Source organism: Lates calcarifer, unplaced genomic scaffold, assembly GCF_001640805.2.
Source record: "Lates calcarifer isolate ASB-BC8 unplaced genomic scaffold, TLL_Latcal_v3 _unitig_1880_quiver_1737, whole genome shotgun sequence".
Lineage (NCBI taxonomy): Eukaryota > Metazoa > Chordata > Actinopteri > Centropomidae > Lates > Lates calcarifer.
In genome coordinates this window covers 3431-28419 of record NW_026115817.1, presented here as the reverse complement: position 1 = coordinate 28419, position 24989 = coordinate 3431, and the positions used below count along the sequence as shown (strand labels likewise).

Here is a 24989-nt window from a genome sequence, read left to right as displayed (position 1 = left end):
TGTTGAGGTTCCAAACCGGGTTCTAGAATCTCAAAGGAGTTCTAGAATCACAGAGGGTTCCTGAATCAGTTCCAAAGTCTGCTCTTGACTTGTCAGAGTTTTAGAATGGGACCTAGATTGGGTCCCAGGTCTATACCCATGCCTGGCACATTTACTGTGGTTATTTGGTGTTTGGTGTTTGCCACTCCAGTCAGTTGCCAGGGCAACTCATCTGAGACATCTTTATCAGATCTGATGATTTTGGACCTGCCTAATTTCCACAGCACTGACACACCTCTTGGACCTGGAGTGGACCATCTTATCCAGACCTCGGACCAAGAGCCACATCTGGTGCAAGAGACTGTGAAGAAGCCCCTGTCAGCCCTGGAGCCTGGACAAGAAAAGTTTAAACACGCGAGCCAGTTGAAACACAAACATGAAAGAAATCCTCATTCGTCTTCCTCCAACTCAACTCCAGCAGTTCGTATGCAGGTGCCCCCTCACTGTGTTGATGAGACATCAATAAAAACAGTCTTCAAGTACATCAACACGGTGCTGTCCTGTGCAATCTTTGCTGTGGGGATCATTGGAAATGTCACCCTGCTAAGGATTATCTACCAAAATAAGAGCATGAGGAATGGACCCAATGCTGTCATAGCCAGCCTGGCCCTAGGAGACCTGATATACATTGCCATCGACATACCAATACAGGTCTATAAGGTAGAGCACTTTATTATGTCCGTTCTCATTCATATTTATGGATTCAAGTGTTGCCTTTTTTGTGACATGCAATCAATTCATGTCTTATTATACTGACAAGATTTGACCAATGAAGTTAAGCTGCAAAGAAAATGTAACTAATAACACTATAATCAATAATAAGCTGCACTTGTAGTGTAGTTTTGCCTCACACAGGGCTTGGATGTAGAGGTAACAGGAGCAGAAACGCATAATGGCGAACAAAGCAGCTTCCAGTAGTATCTGAGTGTGCTGTGTGTTCAGTCAGGAGGTTGAGTGTCACACTGATAACAGCACTAAAATACCCACAAACTGAGATAACACACCAGACACACACTGACACCGATATGATGTTAATCTGTTAATGCTTGTGTTTGTACGTGTGCAGCTCCTGGCCGGCCGGTGGCCGTTTGTCGACAGTGATTTTGGCCTGTTCCTCTGCAAACTCTTCCCCTTCCTCCAAAAAGCGTCAGTTGGCATCACCGTCTTCAATCTGTGTGCTCTAAGTGTGGACAGGTAACAAACACAAATACAAACAATTGTATACCTACCATGAATTATAAAGCTTTTTATATAAACACATTTAAGCGGTTATCCAGAGAAGATGAGTAATTTTTGATACCTTGTACCCAGGTATCGTGCGGTGGCGTCCTGGTCTCGGGTACAGGGCACAGGTGTTCCAATGGTAACGGCGGTGGAGATAGTGATGGTCTGGCTGCTGTCCATGGTGCTGGCTGTACCAGAGGCCATCGGCTTCAGCATAGTCACCTTTGAGTACAGAAACACAACCATTAGGACCTGCATGCTGCAGCCCAAGTCAAATTTGTCAGATTTCATGAAAGTGAGTGTGTATTAACAGAGAGAGACTGCATGTATATGTGTGTGGTCTTGTCTGTATGTATATGTGTTTATGTCAGTGTTGATAGACATCTAGGTGGTCTACATGGAGCTGATGAGCAGAGGATTAGGTGGTACCAGTTTTTTCTGCCTCCATGTAGAATTAGCTTTTATTCTATAAGGAGGCGTTTAAAAGAAAATCAAGGAGCTCCAGATTTTTGAGATAAAACTTTCAGCTGCATAAAACTTTTGCTGGGAAATGTGTAATTACCCTTTCACCATCATCACAACAGTATTTTTTCATTACTCCTCTGTTTTGATTCAGCTCTCTTGAGAACTAGATAAGTCCTGAAACTAGCATGGTTGGAGCACATTAAGTTAGTTTCAACAGTTTAGTGTATGATACAAAAATGAATTTCCATCCAAAAAAATCTATATCTACATCTATATATTCTCATGAGTAAAGGAATAGGCTTTGATCCTGGTTCATCTGGATGATGAATGGTCTCTCTGAGAGAAAATAAGTGGACTCTTAAGTCCATTTCCATGATATCTTTGTTGTTGTGTTACAGGGCGAGGTCTCTCTAACTAAAACAGTTTAGAACATCATTTCCTGTTTATGTCTCCAGGTCGTAACTGATGTAAACAAACTCAGCCCAGGCACTCAAAACTGAACCTGGGTCAGCTGACCTGCTATCAGTCTATGGACATGGTCTATTCAAAACATTTTAACTGCAGCCAGTAAATACTTATCACAATGTTCCAGTTGCCCAGAAGTATTGCATTTGAATATTAAAATGAAAACCTAGCTATTGGTTCCAACTGAAGATCATGATCTAGTGCTTCTGGGCAAGTAAAGGTAGTTCTAAAATGCTATGGTCATCCAAAACTCTAGAACATTTTTAAGCACTTCACTAAGGTTTGGTTAAGGAGGTCTGGTAGTTCTGGAACACCACAAGAATTCTGGAATTGTAAAAAATCACTGGGGTGGTTTTAAACCAGTCTATGTTTTAAGTGGGTTCCAAAACTTTCTAAAGGGTCTCAGTACAATTTTGCTGTGTGTTGCAGTTCTACCAGGATGCAAAGGACTGGTGGCTGTTTGGCCTCTACTTCTGCATTCCTCTGACCTGTTCTGCTGTTTTCTACGGGCTGATGACCTGCGAGATGCTCAGACACCAGAAAGGAAGTCTGAGGATCTCATTTAGCGAACACCTTAAACAGGTGGGCGCTCACGAACATGTACATACTGTATACACTGATCAGCCACAGCATTAAAACCACTGACTAAGTAAGTAACTAATGTTACTGTTATTTTAAATTTCTCTCCACAGCGTAGAGAAGTAGCAAAAACTGTGTTCAGCCTGGTGTTGATCTTTGCTCTGTGCTGGTTCCCGCTGCATCTGAGTCGCCTGCTGAAGTGGACCATCTACAAACCCCATGATGTGAAGCGCTGCGACTTATTAAAGTAGGTGTAGAAACCCATTTTACTTCTCTGTAGTCATAGCTGTACTGTATACTCTTCCTCTTTTGTAGTTTTTAATGTTATGTGTTCCTCTTCTGTTGCTGTAGTTTCCTGTTGGTGCTGGACTACTTCGGTATAAACATGGCTACCATCAACTCCTGCATCAATCCCATAATCCTCTTCTTTGTCTCCAAGAAGTTCAAAAACTGCTTCAAGGTAAAAATAACAAAATACAGTTGTACTTTGTGGTTGAGTGTTTGTTGCAGATGGCAAACACCCAAACAGCTGCAAATCTCTGCTTTTCCCTGAGTCAGTGTGACACAACAATGAGGTCACGGGGTCAGAGGTCGTGAGACATAGATAACATAAGATAACAGAGTGAGAGAGAGGAAACGAGATACAGACTGAAGGGGTCTAGACTTGTGGGAAGTGAGCAGTGACATGTTGGTTTAAAGGGGCACTCCACCGACTTTACACATGAAGGTCAGCTGGGCTGGATAATGACGCTGATATCCAAATTTGATTTGATTGCGGATCCTGTCTTCCTGTCAGTTTGATGGCTTTAAACAGTGTTAAAATGGCTATTTCTAGTTAAACAAAAAAGATCTTGCTCTTTAATAAAAAGGTCTCTCTCTGTAGGAATCTTATCCATAATGTTGTCAGACACAAACAGTCTGAGTCTGTCAGTGTCAAAAACAACAACTTTAGTGGTCACTCCCGTCCAGCCAAAGGTCAGTTTACACATAAATAAGAGTCTGTCTTCATGTGTAAACAGTTGTTCTCTCTGACTTTAGAAGGAGCTTTCTGACATCTGAGAAAATAACCCTGTTTATATTATAGTAATAGTAAGAGCCTCCTCAGGTCAAGGTGGACCACGGCCAACCCTGATTTCTCAGAGGTTTCTTCCTGTCTAAAGGGGGTTTTTCCTCTTTCTGCACAGTCGCCAAGTGCTGCTCATTGTGGGAACTGCTGGGTTTCTCTCTTTAGTGCTGTAAAGTCCTGACCTTAAAGTGCCTTTGGGTAAAAAATTTGGCACTAAATAAATAAAACGGACTTGAAAAATGTATCAGATATCGTCAGTTGTTCTCTCAGCTTGGGTTCAGAGAAGAGAGAAATTCAGAAAAACTGTTACAAACTGGGGGGATGGAGTTTGAAAAAAGTGGAGGTGGATGTGTTTATTAGATATTCTAATGACAAAGGTGCTACAGTGTTGCATTATGGGAAATGTAGGACTCAGAATTCATAGACCTCTACTCTACCAGGAACCAAAATTCAGAGCATCTTGGCCTTTGCTGTTTTGATTTTTAACCGTTCTTTATAGGACTGAAATACTAAATCGCTGGAGTTCCCCTTTAATCAGACTCACCCTCCGTCTCTCTCTCTCTCCCCCTCTCTCTCTACAGTCCTGTCTGTGCTGTTGGTGTTATTCTGGCTCTTTCTCTAACAGTATGCTGCCCCTCAATCATGGGACGAGTCTGCAGTACAAACACAGTGACCACTGAAAGAGAGAGAGAGAGAGTAAACAACTACATCTTCATTTTCACCATCACCTCAACAACTTCAACCAGACTGAACGAGGACAAACACCTGCACTGAGAGACACTGCTGTGCCACTGTGGATATATCAACCCTCTAATGTTTAGTTTCTACCTTTTCACAACATATTTATTCAGTTATAGATATTACATTTTGTTACAGAAATGGCCAAAAGTATGAGGACATCTCTGGTCACATGGTTTCTTGGGAGGCAAGGTTCAGGAAAATGGTGGAAAGACTGAAACCAGAGTGGAGGTTGTTTCTATCAGCAGATTAATGTTCATATCCACTCATTCTTGGCCATATAGTGTGTTTATATTATGTTTTATATGTAAAAATATTCCTCTGCAACTCAACCTGTGAAGAAAGAAAACATGTCTGAGGTTTTACAGCGCACTAGCAGCCCCTAGTGGCTGAATTGTTTCATTACACCTCACAAATATGAAACTGCTGACTGAACAAACAACATATTGATGATTTTTCTGTGCTTAGCTGCTACCAGTTGGACTAAAAATGTCAAATTAGTCTTGATAGTGTTGCTACAGGAAGGTCAGAGGTCAGCAGTCTTTTCAAAGTGGAGGAAACACCAACCAGAGTTTTGTGTTTCTTACTGGTAGGTGATTGTTTTTATTTTGTATTAAATTCTACATCTGTGTTTATCAGTAAAGATGTATTCTCAAAGCTTTTACGATCTGTTTCGGTTTGCACGTGTGTGTGTGTGTGTGTGTGTGTGTGTGCTTCCAGAGCTCTGCCCACAGTTCAGAGCTGCTGTAAACACATGTACGGTCATATGGTTCCCTGCTGAAACCCTCTACACTGACGTGTTAGCATCTCTGTGAGGCCCCAAAGCTTTGAGCTAAATGCTAATGTTAGCATCTCATAACGTCTGTGGGTATATTATTAGACAAACAAACATTCTAGACCTTAATGATGGAGCTAGATGAAAAGATAAGGGAACGAATTTCCTGGGAGTCCATCCAATGGTTGTTGAGGTTTTTCAGTCTGGACCAAAGTGACCATCACAGCTAATCATAGCTGACGCTGACTGTCAGTCTTTACCTCCTCCACTATATTTTAGATTTTAACTATAACTTAGAGCCTGTCCACAGGATGAGACCTCAAGCTCTAGATAATCACCCAATATATATTTAATTATGATATATTATATATTTGATTCAAGGCTGTTTTTAGAGAGACAGACTGATCCATTTTATCTGGCTGCAGTTTAATCCACTTCTGTTTATTTTCCTGCCATAATTTTATCACAGTGTGGAGAAGGAATGAAACAGCGTTCTCATGTTGGAGAATAAACCTCAGCTACAGAAAATATATCTGTAAAATATGAAAACTACAAATAATAAACTATTTCTGAGGAATGACTGTGGGGAGAATGTGGATTAAAATATACTTAGATCAATATAATTTAATTTGCAGGGTGAACGCCTGTTTGTGAGTCTTTTCTGCCAAACACGTGACTGATGGTCCAGATTCCTCGCGGCGGTGACGTGGGCGCGTAAACACGGGAAACCGGAGGAGAGGACGCGGACAGCAGCCTCCTGTCCGGTTGTTCTTGATTGACCGGAGTCCGCAGGGACGGATTATTACAACCGGATCGATGTGATAGATCCTGCCCGGTGATCGGTGACAGCCGGAGCCGTTAGTTCGCGGTGCGCGCTCGGGCGGAGGAAGAGATGCGTTGCCTGGTAACAGAAACAGAACCGAGGAGGAAAACAGGCCAGCCGTCAGTCTGAATGAGCATCTCCAGCTTCAGCGGTGCAGATCTCCTGTGTCTTAATTATTAATGAATCTCATTTTAAAGCCGTGTTTGATTAACAACATGTTTTCACTGTCAAACGGATAAAAGCGTCTGATTTTTGATGTTTGTCGCCGGTAACTGACTGAAAATTCATTGTGGTGCTCGGATGCGCTTTGACCTCTCTGTACTTTATGCCAACCGTTTGTAGACATAAAAGATAAACATTTCTAACATGTAACAGCAGTCTGTGTGTCCACACAGTGACTGCTGTGTGTGTGTTGATAGAAACAATCGTTTCTAATGATGGAAATGTCTTTTAAATGTGTTTCGTTTCTATTATACGCAGTTTAATTTTTGACGGTGATATTTTTTCTCTAAATTCAATTCGTAACCACAAGAAAATCAGTAAATTCGTTTATTAATTAGCTCCTAAACCAGAAATATGTGACCTGTCTGAACCAAATCTAATTCATTTTTCCTCTTCTTATTACATCAGGGAAAATATTATAACACATTCAGTTCACTGACTGAAACTGCTCTGATTAGTCAGTTTTCTTGAAGTATATCTGTGCAGTGCTCTGGTATTAAACAGAGTTCTCCTGTTTGTTTGATAACGGATTCATGTTTTTGCACTTTGGATAACTCTGGTGTTTTTGAGCTTGGGCCTTATTTTCTCGTGTTTTTTGGTGTAAATGATTGGCAGGAACAAAAATCTTTGCAATTGTTGCTGTACTGAACAACAACTGCTGCAGTGTAATCCAGTGGGAAATTGTTGGACGTCCACTAAACCTCTGGTTTTGACCCTAACCCTAAAGACCACATTATGGAGAGGATTCCTACAGAGCTTTTTATTGAAGAGTCAGATCCTTTTTTAAACCAGAAACATCACTGTATATCAGCACCAGACTCCACTGACAAAAACAGGGATTTTAGCAGCTGCTGAAACACAGCGAGCTTTCATTCAGATCTATATGTTTTTACTTTGAAAGAATAAATGTATGCAAGACACTAAAAATGATAAAATCCTAAAACTGTGTCTCTTAAATTTGATAATCACCCCTTTCTTCCACCAGCCTGTTCTGGGAACTTAAATCAGTTTTACTGTTTTACTTTCTGATACCATCACAGGTTCCTGTGCTGTAACCTGCCGGGCTATTTCCCCCCTTTGTGGCCTGTGGTTTAGGATGCACCTGTAGTCGACGCTGAGGGTGAAACAGCCGTGATGCCGTGTTCCTGTGCCGAGTGGAGGAGGTGGATCCGCCCTCTGGTCCTGGTCCTCTACGCTCTCCTGTTGGTGGCCGTGCTGCCGCTCTGCATCTGGGAGCTGCAGAAAGACAAGGTACACCTCCTTCTTTATCACCTCCACCCAGACCAGCTGCACACTTTGACCAAACCTGGACTTTCAGGAGTCCGTAACACAGGTTTCTCTGCGTCTCTGTGAAGGTTGGGACTCACAGTAAAGCTTGGTTCATAGCCGGCGTGTTCGTCTTTCTCACTATCCCAATTTCTCTGTGGGGGATCCTGCAGCATATGGTGCACTACACCCAGCCCGAGCTGCAGAAACCAATCATCAGGTAAACACAAGCCACGCTCATTCCTAACCTTACAGGATGGATTTACACCTCGTCAGCTCATGAACAATATGGCTCATAAACAAGTGGCTTGAGTTTGTCCTTTACCAGGACAAACATGAACCTCAAGCAGCTGACTGGCCGATCTGAACTGATCTGAACTGGATTACAGCAAGCAAAACCAGATTCCTCTTAACAGTTCAGGCAATTTGCACCTTTATTTTTGGGTGAACTGCTCCTTTAACATGAAGCACAAAACCACACACACACAACACAGCTGACGCTCTCTGCCTCTTGTCTTTCTCCATCAGGATACTATGGATGGTGCCGATCTACAGTTTGGACAGCGTGAGTCATTCTCACACACACACACACACACACATTTACACACTAACACACACACAGTGATCTGTCCGTTTTATCCCAGTGTTGCCATGGTAACAGGATCTAATTGGAGACGATGGGACAGTGTCACAAGACCAGATGTCAAGTTACAGTACACACACACACACACACACACACACACACACACACACACACACACACACACACATAATGAAATAAACTCCCTGGTTCTTCCATCATGTGACTCCTGCACATTTCATCATGTCTCCATATTAAAAATAATCCTCTCCCTCAGTGGCTGGCTCTGCGGTACCCCACCCTGGCCATCTACGTGGACACCTGCAGGGAGTGCTACGAGGCCTACGTCATCTACAACTTCCTGGTGTTCCTGCTGAACTTCCTCAGTAACCAGTACCCGAGCCTGGTGCTGATGCTGGAGGTGCAGCAGCAGCAGCCACACCTGCCCCCGCTCTGCTGCTGCCCGCCCTGGCCCATGGGAGAGTAAGATGGATCCATGGCGTCACAGCACATGATGAACAGATACTGTACTCACCCATGGTTTATGTTGAAGTGTGCCTCTCTCTCTCTCTCTCTCTCTCAGGGTGCTGTTGTTCAGGTGTAAGCTGGGAGTCCTCCAGTACACTGTCGTCAGACCTGTAACCACGGTGATAGCGCTGTAGGTTTCCCACTGTTACCACAGTCGCAGCATCGTACATTCTCACTGTTGTCATGGCTACATCACTGAGACTCTGCCACTGCAACCATTATGACACCACTGTCATTTTCCTTCTGTAACCATGGCGCCAACAATGTAATTTTCTTACTGTAACCATGGCAACTACACTTGAAAAATAGCTAACTCTATGCATGTAACCATGGTACATACTGTAGTCTGACCAGCTCTTTCACCAGCGGCGAATCGCTGCCTTTTGAAGGTCAAAGGTCAGGCTCAGGGTTTGGCATGAACAAAGTAGATGCACCTCAAGTGTGAAATAAATGACAAGTATGTGGATGTAAATTTGGTGTCAATAGTGTCACTAGTTTAACGTCAATGGGACGAGACACAAAACTAGTGTTTCCTTCCCTGTGCAGGATCTGTCAGCTCTGTGGTGTTTATGATGAAGCCAACTTCAGCTTCAGAAACGCCTGGTCCTACCTGGTCATCATCAACAACATATCTCAGCTGGTAAAGACGTCACACACTCAGGATTACACTTACTCTCTATGCTATGATACAGCACATTACATTCCCTAACCCCAAACCTTAACCCTTAAACTTTATCCTTTAATGTAAATATGTTCTGCTCTTTCTCTCCAGTTTGCCATGTACTGTCTGCTGCTGCTGTACCGAGCCCTTAGAGAGGAGCTGACTCCCATCAGGCCTGTGGGCAAGTTCCTCTGCGTCAAACTGGTCGTCTTTGTCTCTTTCTGGTGAGGATGGAGGGAAGGGGAGAAGGAGGGAGGTAAACTGTGCTGATGCACTGATTCTTCTGTTTCTCTGCAGGCAGGCTGTATTAATAGCGTTCCTGGTGAAGGTCGGTGTGATCTCCGACAAACACACCTGGGACTGGGACAGTGTGGAGGCCGTGGCCACTGGACTACAGGTACGGACATTTATTAAAAAGTAAACCATATTCCTTCCTCACAGTCATGTGAATAACAGCAGTTTCTCAATCTGACAGCAGAGAACAGAAAGAGGAACTGTTCTCTGGTTTCATGATATTTATACATTACACCGTTTTTACTGAAGTAGAAGTAGCAGCATCAGCATCAAAATATACTTAAAGTGCCATAAGTAAAAGTACTCATTATGCTGAATGACCCATTTCAGAATAACATATATTATATTACTGGATTACAGTTACTAATGCATTAATGTGTACACCAGTTTAATGGTGCAGCCAGTTAAAGTGGAGCTAATTTTGATTATTTTATATACTGCTAGGCAGCTTGAGAATAAGGCTGCCCAGCCATGTGGATCAATAAAGTATTATTGTAGTAGTAGTGGAGTAAAAGGTGCAGCATTTCTCTCTGAATTGTAGTGGAGTTTAAGTATAAAATATCAGATACATGTATCATCATATCAGTATAAAGTGCAATCACTTGACTTAAACTAGATTCTTGATTAATCGATATAGGACTTCATCATCTGCATAGAGATGTTCCTGGCTGCCATCGCTCATCACTACACCTTCACCTACAAGCCCTACGTACAGGTAAACACTCCTATCTATCTATCTATCTATCTATGACATTGTGTAAATGTAGTCGTATTTATTCGTCCTCTCCCACCCTCTCTCTTTCCATTCATCCCTCCATCCAGGAAGCAGAGGAGGGCTCGTGTTTCGACAGTTTTCTGGCCATGTGGGATTTCTCTGATATTAGAGCTGATGTCACAGAGCAGGTCCGACATGTTGGTGAGTGTCTGGTCAAATTTTTCATTATTTAATGTGCTAATTGCATTGAGTCATTCAATAATAGGAAAAATGGCTCCTGTACATTATTTTCCTGTTTTTTTCCATATATGTATTTATTTATATTCTTATTTATATATTTACTTTATCAACACTTGCTGTCTTAATTTAACTCAGATAGAAAAAATACCCGTTATAATTTCCAACAAACCAAGGTGACAACTTCAGATGCAAAGATAATCAGACTACTATTATGCGTGACAAAGAGAAATCCTCACATCTGGGAAGCTGGAAAGAGCCAATATTTGACATTTTTTGATTACAGAATTAATAAAATGATTAGTTGCCAGTTAATTTTCTGTTTCTGTTACACTTTATTTTTAGTCTGTCTGGTTTTGGGTGGTGACCTATGTTCTTGAAGAGTCTGGAATCAGGACTCTCACTACCTGTTATTATCATCCCCCCTCAGGTCGTACATTCCTGGGTCGTCCAAACAAGATGTACTTTGGTTCAGCAGCTCGACCTGAACACACTGAACACACTGGCCTCCTCACAGCATCCTCCCAGGACCCCGTCGCAGCGGCAGCCACATCGATGCCTCCCTCACCTTCCTCGAGTGGACGGTACCAAGGCCTCGGCCACACCCCCACCCCTCACTCCATCTCCGCCCCTGCAGGATTTACTTCTTCAACCTGGGAGGACGACAGTGACAGCTCACCTCCACAGGCGGGCGGTGTCCAGTAACAGGGTGTCAGCACTGCGAACCCACATCCAGGGGTGGGACTGGAGTGTGCTTCATGGTTACAGACAAAGAAACTCTTGGATTCTGTAATAAAGCCAGAAAATAAAAATATAAAATGAATGAAAAGCTCATTTATCAAGACTCAGCAAAGGAAAGCAGAGAAAGAGTCTGCACTCTGTGGTGTCAAAGCCATGTTTGTTGAGAAACTTTGGTATAATTTTAAAATAATTACCCAGTTTTAAATGTTTGAAATCTGTATTTTGGTGTCAGATGATGTCATTTTGATAAATGTACCAGTGGCAGTTGAGAGGAAGAGATATCTGATGGTTTCATCGGACTGAGGACAAGGTGTTGTCTTAGTTTTACACTCTAATGGTGCTGAAGTGTTGTTGAGCTAGGTCTGACTATTTGTTCTAATTAACAATAAATCAAAATGTCATATCTAATCACCACAAACTGCGTTATTGGTCCCACTACTCCAATAACTAAAAGTCTTCAAAAAATGACGTCCAAGGAACCAAAATCACACATTTGCTTCAAAGGCCTTCTACCTCTAGATCCTCGATCTGGATAAGGTTTGGTGATATTCTATATTTTTCTTCTTGTCAATGAATCCCACAAAAAGAACAAAACCAACAGTAATGTCTCCTACAAACAAGTATCTTGTGTGTATCAAAGTCTGATATATTCAATTTCACAGAGCTCCAATGTTGTCTAACAGAGGAAGTTGTCCAAAAGAGGAGCAGAAACTACAGTTTAAAACGCTTCAGTGTGGGCTGTGGGGGTTTGCATTTGGATATAAGTCCAGGTGGATGGATACAAAAACAAAAACAAGACAAACAAACATAAACCTCTCACACTACTTGCTTGTATTAGTTGTTGTAGTTGCCTGTGGTCATTTCAAACTAAGATGCATTGAACCCAGGAAGTCTAAAATATCTCTTTTATTTATCTTTTATTTTTGAGCAGAGTGATATTCTGACACTTCAGAGACATTTATAGGCACATAAGAGCCACTGTCATGTTTTTTAAATATTCATATTGAATTTTAAGCTCAAAGCAAAGCATGCTGGGATGTATATGCAAATAAACTAACAACATTGTGTTATACCCAGGGTCTTTATACTTTGCTGGATCGGCTGCTTTAAAAAATGGAAAAGTAAGAGTACACCCACTTCTCCATTCACCATTACACCACTGTCTTTATCTGGTGTTTACAGATACAGAGAGACACCAAGGAAGTTGAAGTAAATAAGAGTTTCTTAAAGGGGTACACAGTGATGACTTGCACTTCCATAAGACAGGTCAAGGGATGTAACTTGTGAAAAATGTATCATACCAGAGAGTTTACTAACTGGTGGCTGTCTGTATCAGTGGTGGAGCTAGATAAGCAGTGAGTGAGGCCCTGGCGTGCAGATAACGCTGCCTAATCAAGACATTTACAGAGTTAAGGCTAAAAATACTCAGAAGAGATATAAAGCCAAACTGCTAAGTACCTGATCTTTGATGTGAGAGACAACCAGAGGGTAAGTTAGGTCAAAGCTAGAGAAGAAGGACTAGTAGATCTATGACGGCAGAAACTCAACTTTATCCACATTATAAATACATTCAAATGTGTGCAGTTTAATTATATCCTGCTTCTGAAGGCCTTTCAGTGAGCACTGTCTACTACAGGAGCCATTCTTATTTTTCTCCACCAGGTGGCTGTAAAGGTCTATCGGAGTACAGCCCCATCACAGGTGGCTTTCCACTATCTTACAACAGGTATATATATCCTTTTGAGTCAGATTCTAAAATAATTATGATGATAATAATGATAATAATAATAATAATAAACAGCTGGGAGTTTCTCTGCTATAATTGGCCTGATGTTTCTCATTAGTCTGACATGTTGTTGATGACAGAAACCGAAAGTAAACCGGGGGGGGGGGGGGTGGTACTTTGTTTACCTTCGACATTGACTGTACTTGTTAGGAAACCTTTAGGGAATAAAGTTTTGACTGAAAAGACACAACGAGCGAAGCGTTTATGGGGATAAAAAGTGAGTACCAGTTAAGTTACGAGTTCTTTACCTTGTGTGGAGTCGGACCAGATGACTGTTGCGTATTTCTGGTTTTCAGCCAGTAAGTGCGCACATCAGTTTGTGGCGCAGGCGACATTTTGTTTCAACGGTACACAGCAGAGAAATACACACTGTCACCGCAGAAGTTTCCGAGTTTTCTGTAGACTAAGCACTGAAATCAGACTTGGCTTTATCAAAAAAAGTAGCCAATTAACTATGAGACAGGCGATAATGTATCATTTTGTTTTTGTTTTTACAGCATTTGTGACATCAAAGACGCAGCTAATGGTAAATCTGACAAAGTAATGAGAAATCTGCATATACACTAAATAGTACTTTTTAATTCTCTACGTGTCAGAGGTTGACTTCATAAGTCTTCAGTATCTCCTAACCACACTCTGGAGGCAGAAGCCTGAAAGTAAACCTCATGGTTTTGCTTTGATGGCCCAGTGTGTATTTGTCGCCAGAACTGAAGAACCACATAGATCCGGTTAAAGGGGGAGATCCAGGAGTTGCGCTTACTGACTACCGTTGTTGATTTTGTAGTATTGATGGTAAAAAGCATATTACAACATATTTATATAACCACATTATATTATACTATAACAGTCAGAATTAAAAATAAAAATCTTAATCAGTTGATTAAATAATCTGGGTAAGATCTGATACAATGCTGGAATTTATCCTTTACAAACCTTTTCTTTGTGTCTTGAACTATTCCCCTGTCTTCCAGTTGTTGAGTTTCAGCAGCAGCTGTAGACATGGCCCAGAGGAAAAAGAGGAAGTTGTCCGACTTTTCATCTTCCAGCCCTTCTCCTCTGACGCCTGAACAGCCAGCCAGTATTTGCAGTGAGCCATCAGTCAGGTAATGTTCTAGCCTATTATGACTGGGAAATGAACAAAAAAAAGGGTCATACATAATTTGGTTATACTGTAGATATGTTGCTGTATGAAATACTAGGTAGATGCAACAGCAACAGTAAGTAAAACAATCTCTGTTTTTAGTTCACAGAGTGAGACTGAGTCCACTGCTCCCAGTCTTCTCTCTATGAAGAGTGATGTATCCAAGTACCAACCACTCAATTTTGGTGTTGGAAGGTAATTTAATGTAAACAACATGAAGATGAATTTTTTTGTATTCTGCAATATGAACATTTTTACTGTCACTAGTATTAGCAGCTGTTTTTACCACTCAGTTTAGAGTAAATGTGATGAGTTCAGCATCAAATTTCATTCCTTTACTCGCTAAGAGCGGTCTCCAGTGTTAACGCTTGTTTTGCTTTAGTTCACAGCAGAGTGAAAGTGAGTCCACAGCTCCCACTCCTCTCTCTATGAAGAGTGATGTGTCCAAGTACCAACCACTTAATTTTGGTACACAAAGGTAATTTTAATCTATTTGACAAAAAAATGTCTAAAAGCATGAGATTGATTAAGAGACTGCTGTTTGCATGTTGTGTTTCTCTGGATGAGTTGGGGGGGTGGGGGTGGGGGGTTGTTGTTGAGTAGATGCAGTGGTTAAACTGGAACAGTAAGTAAAACAGTCTCTGTTTTTAGTTCACAGCGGAGTGAGACTGAGTCCACAGCTCCCACCCCTCTCTCTATGAAGAGTGATGTGTCCAAGTACCAACCACTCAATTTTGGTGGTGGAAGGTAATTGAAAGTATTCTATAAACATAATGTTTTCAATTTAAAAGTATATCAAAGTTAGTTAATTCAGAAAAGAGTTTCATTCTTTTCAAACTGCTAAAACATGTATTTACAGTTACAGGCATCGGGCAGACTGAACTGCCTTGGAGACACTGGAGAGTGTTATTACTGTAACTGAAGGCAAGAATAATGTGACATTTGCTGATTATTCTACAGTCAGCTGACTGGGGAGCTGCCCAGCTGTTCAGTGTGTGAGGAGGATTCGAGGGATCCAGTCAAACTCACATGTGGACACTGGTCATGCAAACAGTGTCTGGGTTCAGACTGGGACCGGTCTGATTTACCAGACTACCCCTGCCCCAAGTGTGGAAAGAAACTCAGAAAAGATCCTGAACACCAGAAAGATACAGAGGACACGGGTAAATTTAAAGACTACAAAAAATATTTGTACTATTACTACTACCATAAGTACTGCTAGTATAGAGTAATATGTCATAATCAGTGTGCAGCATTACATATTAGTCTGCAATGTTTAGGTGTGAAGGACAATATACTTTGTATGTGGTTTTGTGCTGGGTTCTGTTGGCATGAAAAGGAAAGTATGTATTTAATATTTAGAGCAGACAAACAACCAGATAAAGCATCAATTTACTCTCCCCAACTCTGATAATATACAGTAGCTTTGTGGGGTGTCAGGTGCCAAATTATATTCAAACTTTAAAAGACTTTTAGTCATAAAATCTCATCAAAGCCCAGGTTTTGTGTTTTCTTGTAGTTTTGCACGACCTCGCTAAAATGATTTGATATTAGTTACACAGATATAATTGAAATTTTCAGTCATGCATTTGCTTGTTACAGGTGACAGCCATCTTTTGAAAGCAAAGAAGGATTTTAAAGAGGAAATGAAAAAGAAATTTACTTTGACATCTGAAGGTAACGGTGACCAAAAGAGTTCCCTGAACAGTATCTACACAGAACTTTACATCAGCACTGTGGAGAGTGAAGGGCCACAAGCAGAGCATGAATTCACGGACCTTGAGTATAAAGTGAAAAGGCAGTCATCATTGGAACGTTCAGTCAACCTCTGTGATATCTTTGAGTCTTTGCCTGGCCAGGAGAAACCCCACAGAACAGTCCTGACGATGGGTGTTGCAGGCATTGGAAAATCATTTGCTGTGCAGAAGTTCATTCTGGACTGGGCTGATGAGAAAACAAACAAAGATATTGATTTTGTTTTCTGTCTTACTTTCCGAGAGATGAATTTGATTAGAGGTGACAAAAGCTTTCAAAAGCTCCTGACTGAATTCCATCCTGCACTCCGAAATCTGAAAGATTCAGAGGATTACTTCAAAACCAAGGTTATAGTGATCCTGGATGCCCTGGATGAAAGCAGACTTCAACTGGACTTTGAGAACATTAAGATGGTGTCGTCGGTCAGTGAAGTAACATCTTTGGATAATCTCCTAGCAAACCTCATCAAGGGTAACCTTCTTCCTGATGCAAAACTCTGGATAACTTCCCGTCCAGCAGCATCCAATCAGATCCGGGCAAAGTATGTTGACCTGGTGACAGAGATAAGAGGGTTCAATGACCCACAAAAAGAGGAATACTTCAAAAGAAGATTTAAGGATGACTCAAATCTTGCTGAGAGGATCATTTCACATATTAAGGATTCACAGAGTCTTATCATCATGTGTAAGATCCCGATCTTCTGCTGGATTTCTGCAGTATTATTCCAGGAAGTCTTCAGGGGAGATGAAAAAGCTGAAATTCCTCAAACTGTCACAGAGATGATGGCACATTTCCTGATTTCTCAGACGAAACGCAGAAGCAGAAAATATGACAAGAAGACTGAGAAAAACAAAGAGAGACTTCTGAAAACACACAGAGAATTTCTCCTGAAACTGGGCAAGCTTGCTTTTGTTCATCTGCAGAAAAACAGCCTCATCTTCTACAAAGAAGACCTGGAAGAATGTGGCATTGACATAAAAGAAGCATCTATCTACTCTGGATTTTGTGCTGCAGTTCTTAGGGAGGAAGAAGTCTTTTCCCAGAGAAAGGTTTTCTTCTTTGTCCATCTGACCATACAGGAGTTCTTCGCAGCTCTCTACATCTATGACTGCTTCACAAACAAGAATACAGCAGAGCTCAGCAACTTCCTTGATGTGAAGGAAAAAGAACATACCTTACTTGATCTTCTGAAGATGACAGTTGACAAAGTGCTGGAGAAGAAGAATGGCCACCTGGCCTACTTCTTGCGATTCCTTCTCGGCCTCATGGTTGAACCCAACCGAAGAGTCCTTCAAGGTCTGCTGACATCGCTGGACCCAAGCCAAGATACTGACAAGAAAATCTTGACTTACCTCAAATCCATCAGAAGAAAGGCACTTTCTCCAGACAGTTGTATTAGCCTCTTCCAGACCATGGTTGAAATGAGAGACCATAAAGTCAAAGATCTGATTCAGGAATATCTCACATTGACAGATCATTCACAAACAGAGCTGACTCCACTGCACTGCTCTGCACTGGCCTACATGCTGCAGATATCAGAGAATGATCTGGAAATATTGGACTTGAAGAGTTACAACACATCAGAGGAAGGCAGAAGGAGGCTGATACCAGCAGTAAGGATCAGCAAAAAGGCAAAGTAAGTTTACTTTTCCAGTAAAATATAATATAATCTGGTTTCACATTTCTTTCACTTCTGAATAGAAGTTCCACCAATGAGATATTTAGGACAGCCTGCATGTTGTCCTGTGGATTTTATCCTCCTTGTCCCCAATAAAAACTACATCATTTATATACATTTTATGTACTCTGTATCTTTAAACTTGTACCTCTGTCTTTATAATATTGTAACCCAATGATCAACTCCTAGACTAGCAGACTGCAAAGTGACTCCAGAGTGGCTTGGACACCTGGCCTTTGGTCTCAAGTTCCCCTATTCGTCTCTAAGAGATCTGGACCTGAGCAACAATGACCTGAAAGATTCAGGAGTGAAGCTGGTCTGTGATGGACTATCGAGTCAGTGTTGCAGACTGGGGAGACTGAGGTATATATTTATATAACAAACAATATGTCATAATGCAAATGGGTGGGCATGATTTCAACCTACTGTCAATTAAAAATATCTTAAATAAATGTACTGTTCTCACTTCTCAAAGTTGTATCAAAATGTTTTTCCTTAAGCAATAATACTCATCTCTTCTATGTTGGGATCCATCTTTCTGCAAACCTTTTTTCTATTAATTCTTTTACTTCAGCTTGCCCTTCCTCTTCCATAATATTTGGGTTTTCTGTCTGATATGAATAAAGACCAAATCAAAGCTCAATCTTCTTTACATTCATTTAGGGTCGCCAGAAACTAACTGATGGCGATGGTGCTCTACATATCTTGAACCTGCATGATGATAAACCAAATGCTGTGTTTCCTCAGTTTGTCAGGTTGTCTGGTCACAGAGAAAGGCTGTGGTTTTCTGGCCTCAGCTTTGAGATCCAACCCCTCCCATCTGATAGAGCTGGACCTGAGCTACAACAATCTAGGAGACTCTGGAGTGGAGCTTCTCTTCAACCTGAAGAACGATCCACAATTCAAGCTCGACATATTCAAGTAATTGTAAATCATATCTGTGTTTGAGACTGTCTCACCAACTTCTGAAACCCCTATAGAATTGGCTTTGTGCTCCTCTTTATGGGGGGGGGGGGCAACACAGTGTCAGTTAAATGGTTGTTCACTTTTTTCTGCAGTTTTGAGCATGGTGGAAGTCACCGGATGATACCAGGACTGAAGAAATGTGAGTATTCTGCTGAATATTGTGACCACAAAGACTGCAAATAGCAGTTTCAGTGAATTGGTGAAAAAAATATTTTACTGCACTTGCCTTTTATGTCAGCTGAGCTACATAAATAAAACCCAAATTGCAATTATCCTTTAACAGCTACACTAGCTGTTGCTGCAGTTGACAAATAACAGTACACCATTAAGCTGTGGATAGTGAACAGAAAGTATTAGCTAGATAACGAAAGCAGCCATCCTTAGACCAATCAATAATGGGGATGAGTTACAAGATAAGAGAAAAAATGTGAAAGGTTGTTTAAGTGGGATAAGTAATAAGTGATGAGCTAACAGTAGATGATGTTGGTGTGGTAGTACCTGTCTTGGAGACTGCAGGCTCTTTCATTGTGAAGACAGCTGTTTGGTCTCTGGGTCGTAGCCATAAACTCAGCTCTCCTCGCTGGTGATGATCCCCAACGTGAAGGTTGGGTCGTCCTGGGCATGTTGACAGAGATCCTTGTAGACTGCAACATGGTGCTGCTTCTGCTTACTGGTGAAAGTAACAGAGAATGCTGGATCACAAAAGTTATCGCTCGCACCCTCTGCATGCACAAGACTGAAGACTGTGCTGCTCTTTGTAGATTTGCGAACAGGAACAGTCTTGGAACTTTATTGGTCATACCTCGTAAACATCATAAGATAAATGTAGAATAACAGGAAGAAAGACTTTCTGCTGAGAACCACACAACCATACACGAAAATTAACCTTACTTTTTGTCCAGACATATCCTGGAGCCTTCGCATTCCTGATTTTTGCTGCCTAAACTTCTTAGGACAGATCAGTGCGTTTACTAATTAATCAGGTGGTAGCACTTGCTCCAGGTGCTGAGGTGCTTTTGAATTCTGCTTTTTGATGTATTTCTTTGTCATTTTGTGCTGACAAAGCTACGCTCCTGGAATAATGTGTTTTCTTACCTCCAGATGCCTGTGAGCTCACTTTGGACCCCAACACAGTCCACAAGAACCTCCGTCTCTCTGAGGGGAACAGAAAGGTGACCTGGGTGGAAGCAGAGCAGTCATATCCCCGTCACTCAGAGAGGTTTGATCAGTGCCCACAAGTGCTGTGTGAGCAGGGTCTAGATGGGCGCTACTACTGGGAGGTTGATGTGTTGGAGCCCTTCAATATTGGGGTAACGTACAGAAGCATTGGCAGGAAAGGGGATGTGAATGATTGCAAGCTGGGCAGAAACAACAAGTCTTGGAGTCTGATTTGCTCTGATGATGGTTGTTTTGTCCTGCATGGTGACGAGAATCTCGGTGTGGCTTCCCTCTGCTCACGCTCCAGTCGGGTGGGAGTGTATCTGGATTGGCCGGCTGGCACTCTGTCCTTCTACAGAGTTTCCTCTGATAGTCGGATTCACCTCTATACCTTCAAGGACATAACATTCAATGGACCCCTGTATCCCGCTGTTGAACTGTTGAACACTCATTCCTCTGCATCATTTTCTCAGCTAAGATAACCAAACTCTGAGCAACAAAGTATGTAGATTTGCAAGCAGATGGTCAGGACATGTCCTATGCAATCAAGGGACTTCTATTGAATTGTTCTCACCAATATATTTTTAATAATCTAGACTTGTGTCATTTTAGGATTTACTGCTGCTGTCTTTAAGTATCAGGTCTATGGGAAAGTACACCAACTCTCTGAAAAACCCCTAGAACTTCTTGCTGTGAGGTGACAGTGCTGACATGTTATTTGGAAAAGTGACTCCTTGTTTATTACTCAATTCGAAAATAATATGCTCTGTTTCATTCAAGCTTTATGAAACACTTTGCTTGGTTCATTTCATTCATGATTTTGATGTAAAGTTATGTGAATAGAATAGTTATGTGTATTTTTTTAGTCTGTACATTTTATATTTTTTACCAATTGACAACCTAAACTTTAAAGTACTTTAGAGTACAATATCAGCACCCGCTGGTGCTCTGGTGGTGTGTAAACAATAATGTTAACAATACAGCTGGTAGAGATGATAGAAAAACAGATTGGATTCATCTGAAGCATCCACACACTCACCAGTAACCTTACCACATACAGCAACACAGCTGCTCTATTGTTCTTGTATTTGTATTGTATTAGTTGTTGTATTGTTTCAAAACCTGTCAACTTGTATTTGTTAAACACATAATCACTATACATATCTAGAGTATGGTTACATTTTACATGCTAATTAGCACCAAACAAAAGGTACAGATGACGCAAATGTCATGACAATCTATTGATATAGTTGTTAAGACCTTTTATATATAAATATGTGTGCATAACCTAACATGGTTTTAATCAGATTAAACATCATCTAGTTAGCAATTATCAGCAGCTTTAATAGAAATGCATTGTCATGAGCATTTGGTGTCAGCTGAACTGCGTTAGCTTTGACATTGTACAGCAGCAACATCTATTGCGTGCATTAGTGTTTCTGTAGGTTTTACTTTTGTAGAAGATTGTGTTAAAGCAACATAATGTAGCTTTGCTGAACAACAGCAAAGATTACACAGAGTTAGAGTTACACAGAGCAACAGAGAGGGAACGACAGAGGCTCCATTCACCTTATTAAGACGGTGAACCATCACAGTGATTCTGAAGCTGATGTTTCAAGGTAAAATTGTTACATAATGTTGCTTTAATGCTTAAAGTGAAAAAAACATATGGTCTAAGATTTCATTTTCTTTTTGGTTCACCTATTTTATTAACTGCATTTATTTTTTGACACTTTTACTCTCATAGCTACTATTACTGTTTACTATCCATTACTGTTGTATCTGTAAATATTTTACCTTCCTGCTTATGTGCAGTATATAAGAAAATGACTGATTGTTTGATATAATCTGTATTTTAATCTGAACTTTAAATGAAAATGACGATGATGTTTTCTGACTGATGCACCAATGACTTTCACATTAGCCTCACAAAGGCAGCCCAAAATTAATAAGTGGTGTAAGCATTTGTTGTAAACATCTATTAAGATTAAAATACAAGAAAATACAACACGTCTCAACATCGTGGAAGTTTGGGCATACACTCCGCAAAACCAGTCTCAAACATGCACAGGACAGTCTCTCGTGTGAACCTCCGAGGGAAAAGAAAGAGAAGCAGACCATGAAAACGCCTGGCGCAGAGACGGCGACGCACATGCCATGAGGAGGGGCTTTATGTGGGGACAGCTGAAGGACCGCGGACCAACCATTGTATGCCCCAGGAAAAGGTGTAGCAGGGGTAATGACATCACATCACTCCATTCATTTCTGCATCTGTAGGTTTAAACAAAACCAGCCACAACATGAAAACCTTCCACCTTAGGTCCCCCGTGTGTCACCAAAACAGCTCGGACCCATCGGGACATGTATCAGGACCTCTTGGGGTGTCAGATGGTGTCTGGGACCGGGAGATTGGTAGTGGATTCTTTGGGTCCTGTGGGTTGTGGGGTGGGGCCTCCGTGGATCTGGTCTGATCAAACATGTCATTCCCCACTTCATGTGGCTCATAGTTTCCCAGCAACCAGGAACTCATAGCCTCCCACGCTTTTCCCGGCAACGTGTTACCGCTGAACACTCTCTCATATGGAAAGAAAGCACCGATCAAGAATGAATGACCTGGAAGTTTATCACTGAGATCTACGTGGATCTATACAGACAGGTAAGCTATGATTCAGCCTGTTGAATGATGGCAGGATGCAACATTATAGAATCTCATCATTATATTGTGTTAATGATTATTAATGTTTCATACATCAACTTGAATTAAAACAATGAAGCTGAATCAACGCCGACCTGTGGATTTCCTCATTAATAAGTTCCCTGTGAACACGATCAATCAGAGACCAGAGAGAACATATGTGGTTACTTTAAAAACGAGAAACAAGAAGGAACGGGGACCAGCTCACCTGGTCTAAGTATGATCCCGTGTTACCACGTGCGGAGTGAGACAATAAGTTCAGTGGGTGGGTGTTTGGGGTGGGGGGTGGGCTCAGAAACATTCTGTTTTACATTAAAACAGGCTTGTTTTAGTTAAATACAGTTTCTTTTTTCGAGCAAATCAAGAACAAGTCAATCTTTTCCACATTCCCACAGCTTTCCTCCTTTTTTTCGTTTTGTTCGTATTTGGAAATTTTGCTCTTTTCCCTTTATTGTCTGGATTCTGGTTGAGATATTTAAGGAAGTACAGTGAGCTAACTGTCATTCAAAACTACTATTGCTAAAAATATAGGCTGGACTGGTTTGTCATGTATAAAGTTTAACTACAAACAATTCAAACAACTTTACTGAACCTAAAAGTTAGTCTCTTAATTTGATAAGAGATAAAGTACAGACTGTAGAAAGACAAACTCTTTTTTGATCTAACATCTACATTTTAATGAACTTCCTTTGTTCAGCCTGAAGCGTGTCAACGTGTAGAAATGATGATGTGGCATCTGTGTATGGCATTAAACATATGTTACCCTTGCAGCACCTTATTAAACACATTTAAATCTAGCATTTCTTCAAAATGCACATGTTGCAACAATGAGGACGAAGTCTTGGTCCATTTAACTCATGACATATATATATATATATATATATATATATATATATATATATATATATATATATATATATATATATATATATATATATATGCATGCTGCATATATATATATAGTTTCTTTTTAATATAGTTTAGCTTTTATATATATATATATATATATATAGGAACAGAAAATGTGCTGCTGACTATTTCCTGCTTATCAGGAAATAACTGCAGCATGCATATATATATATATATATATATATATATATATATATATATACAGTTTCTTTTTAATATAGTTTAGTTTTAATATATATATATATATATATATATATATATATATGCATGCTGCAGTTATTTCCTGATAAGCAGGAAATAATCAGCAGCACATTTTCTGTTCCTATATAGGAACAGGAAATAAATAGGAACAGGAAATAACAGGAAATGTTGTGTTGTAGTGTTGTAGCTCTTAAATGCAACCAGTAACTAACAGGAAATAATCAGCAGCACATTTTCTGTTCCTATATAGGAACAGAAAATGTGCTGCTGATTATTTCCTGCTTATCAGGAAATATTATTATTTCCTGCTTATCAGGAAATAACTGCAGCATGGACTCCCACAGTTAAGCCACGTCATTTCTCTAACTGTGGGGTTTTCCCAGTTCAAAGGGAAGAAAGCTGTAATTTTATCTTTTTTCGGGAGTCTGTCTGTGAATGTGGTGTGGTTTGACTCACCAGCTCCTCTTGTCTTCAGTCAGCTCTTCACATGTGGAGGACGAATTCAGATCCTCGAGAAAAAGTAACAGTAGCAATAACATGATGTAAAAATACTTAAAGTCCTTCATCAACATTTCTATATTAAACAACAGTATAATTATTGGTGGATCGACCTCTCCGCCCTCCAGTCCGAACCAAAACTGGAAAGTAAGTTTGCTTTTTGAAAAACGCGCCATTCAGACGACCCGATCATTGTATGGTGTAAGTAACCGTTCATTGTTCTGCCTCTAATTTTTCTCGGGTATCTAAAATATTCACTTTTTCATATATATCTTTTTTTTATTGTGCAGCAAAATACACGTATTGTTTTGAATATATTCGCTTAAAATCTGCCATTTTAAAGTGTCCAAACTCGTAATCATACTGTGTAGTAATAGTCCTGTAAGGTGCACTCAATATCAGCAGCAAGGCTTTGCCCCTCAGACTGATATATTATTATATATCACATCTTGTCCTATTAGGTTATGAATACTTTGGTGCGTAAGCAGCATGTTAGTGTTGTAGCTCTTAAATGCAACCAGTAACTACTCTGTCAAGTAAATGTAGTGGGAGTGAAAGGTATAAAGTAGCATAAAATAGAAATACTCAAGTACAAATGCCTTAAAATTGAATGAATTAAATATCACAGCAGTAAAGTCTATAACAAGGAGCAGTGAGGTCAAGTTCTTCCTACCTTCAAGCTGAGGTCAAACCTTCGCTCCATTGTGGCCCCCTACACCACCTCTGAAAAACTGACCACCCTGTCATCCTGAGGTGAGATGGGTCTGTGGTCTCTCACTCCAGT

General features: G+C 40.7%; 3 protein-coding genes and 3 long non-coding RNA genes across 9 annotated transcripts; 3 read left to right on the top strand and 3 right to left on the bottom strand.

Annotated features, from left to right (window-relative positions):
- The first annotated feature begins 6 nt into the window (after window positions 1-6).
- LOC108891132 (endothelin-1 receptor) lies at window positions 7-4569 on the top strand. Its single transcript, XM_018688279.2, has 7 exons — window positions 7-699; window positions 1106-1233; window positions 1351-1558; window positions 2623-2775; window positions 2886-3019; window positions 3124-3232; window positions 4420-4569. Exons 1-7 carry the CDS (start codon window positions 106-108, stop codon window positions 4516-4518), a joined length of 1425 nt encoding a protein of 474 aa, XP_018543795.1. The 5' UTR covers window positions 7-105; the 3' UTR covers window positions 4519-4569.
- LOC127139619 (uncharacterized) lies at window positions 1078-7633 on the bottom strand. The gene is made up of 3 exons (XR_007809875.1): window positions 7499-7633; window positions 1340-1485; window positions 1078-1219 (listed from the first exon to the last, which is right to left on the bottom strand). It is a non-coding gene; the product is annotated as an uncharacterized LOC127139619 (long non-coding RNA).
- LOC108891133 (transmembrane protein 184C) lies at window positions 7505-12490 on the top strand. Of its 2 annotated transcripts, XM_018688282.2 has the most exons (11): window positions 7505-7647; window positions 7752-7882; window positions 8191-8227; window positions 8520-8725; window positions 8826-8900; window positions 9317-9410; window positions 9543-9655; window positions 9729-9828; window positions 10363-10440; window positions 10548-10641; window positions 11108-12490. In XM_018688282.2, exons 1-11 carry the CDS (start codon window positions 7531-7533, stop codon window positions 11380-11382), a joined length of 1320 nt encoding a protein of 439 aa, XP_018543798.1. In that variant the 5' UTR covers window positions 7505-7530; the 3' UTR covers window positions 11383-12490. The 2 variants fall into 2 exon arrangements, with proteins under 2 accessions (XP_018543798.1, XP_050923628.1); XM_051067671.1 differs by lacking the exon at window positions 7752-7882.
- On the bottom strand, window positions 11316-24989 carry LOC108891135 (uncharacterized). 3 transcript variants are annotated; one of them, XR_007809873.1, is made up of 6 exons: window positions 24879-24989; window positions 24164-24216; window positions 19243-19414; window positions 16124-16289; window positions 14138-14329; window positions 11316-11464 (listed from the first exon to the last, which is right to left on the bottom strand). It is a non-coding gene; the product is annotated as an uncharacterized LOC108891135 (long non-coding RNA). The 3 variants fall into 3 exon arrangements; XR_007809874.1 differs by lacking the exon at window positions 16124-16289 and having other exon boundaries at window positions 24879-24985; XR_001962244.2 differs by lacking the exons at window positions 24164-24216; window positions 24879-24989 and adding an exon at window positions 19840-19985.
- LOC108891131 (NLR family CARD domain-containing protein 3) lies at window positions 14176-21910 on the top strand. Its single transcript, XM_018688276.2, has 10 exons — window positions 14176-14307; window positions 14448-14540; window positions 14728-14823; window positions 14997-15092; window positions 15306-15508; window positions 15948-17736; window positions 17968-18141; window positions 18526-18699; window positions 18837-18883; window positions 19846-21910. The coding sequence occupies exons 1-10, from the start codon at window positions 14204-14206 to the stop codon at window positions 20382-20384; spliced, it is 3315 nt and encodes a 1104-aa protein (XP_018543792.1). The 5' UTR covers window positions 14176-14203; the 3' UTR covers window positions 20385-21910.
- LOC127139618 (uncharacterized) lies at window positions 21856-22799 on the bottom strand. The gene is made up of 2 exons (XR_007809872.1): window positions 22276-22799; window positions 21856-22173 (listed from the first exon to the last, which is right to left on the bottom strand). It is a non-coding gene; the product is annotated as an uncharacterized LOC127139618 (long non-coding RNA).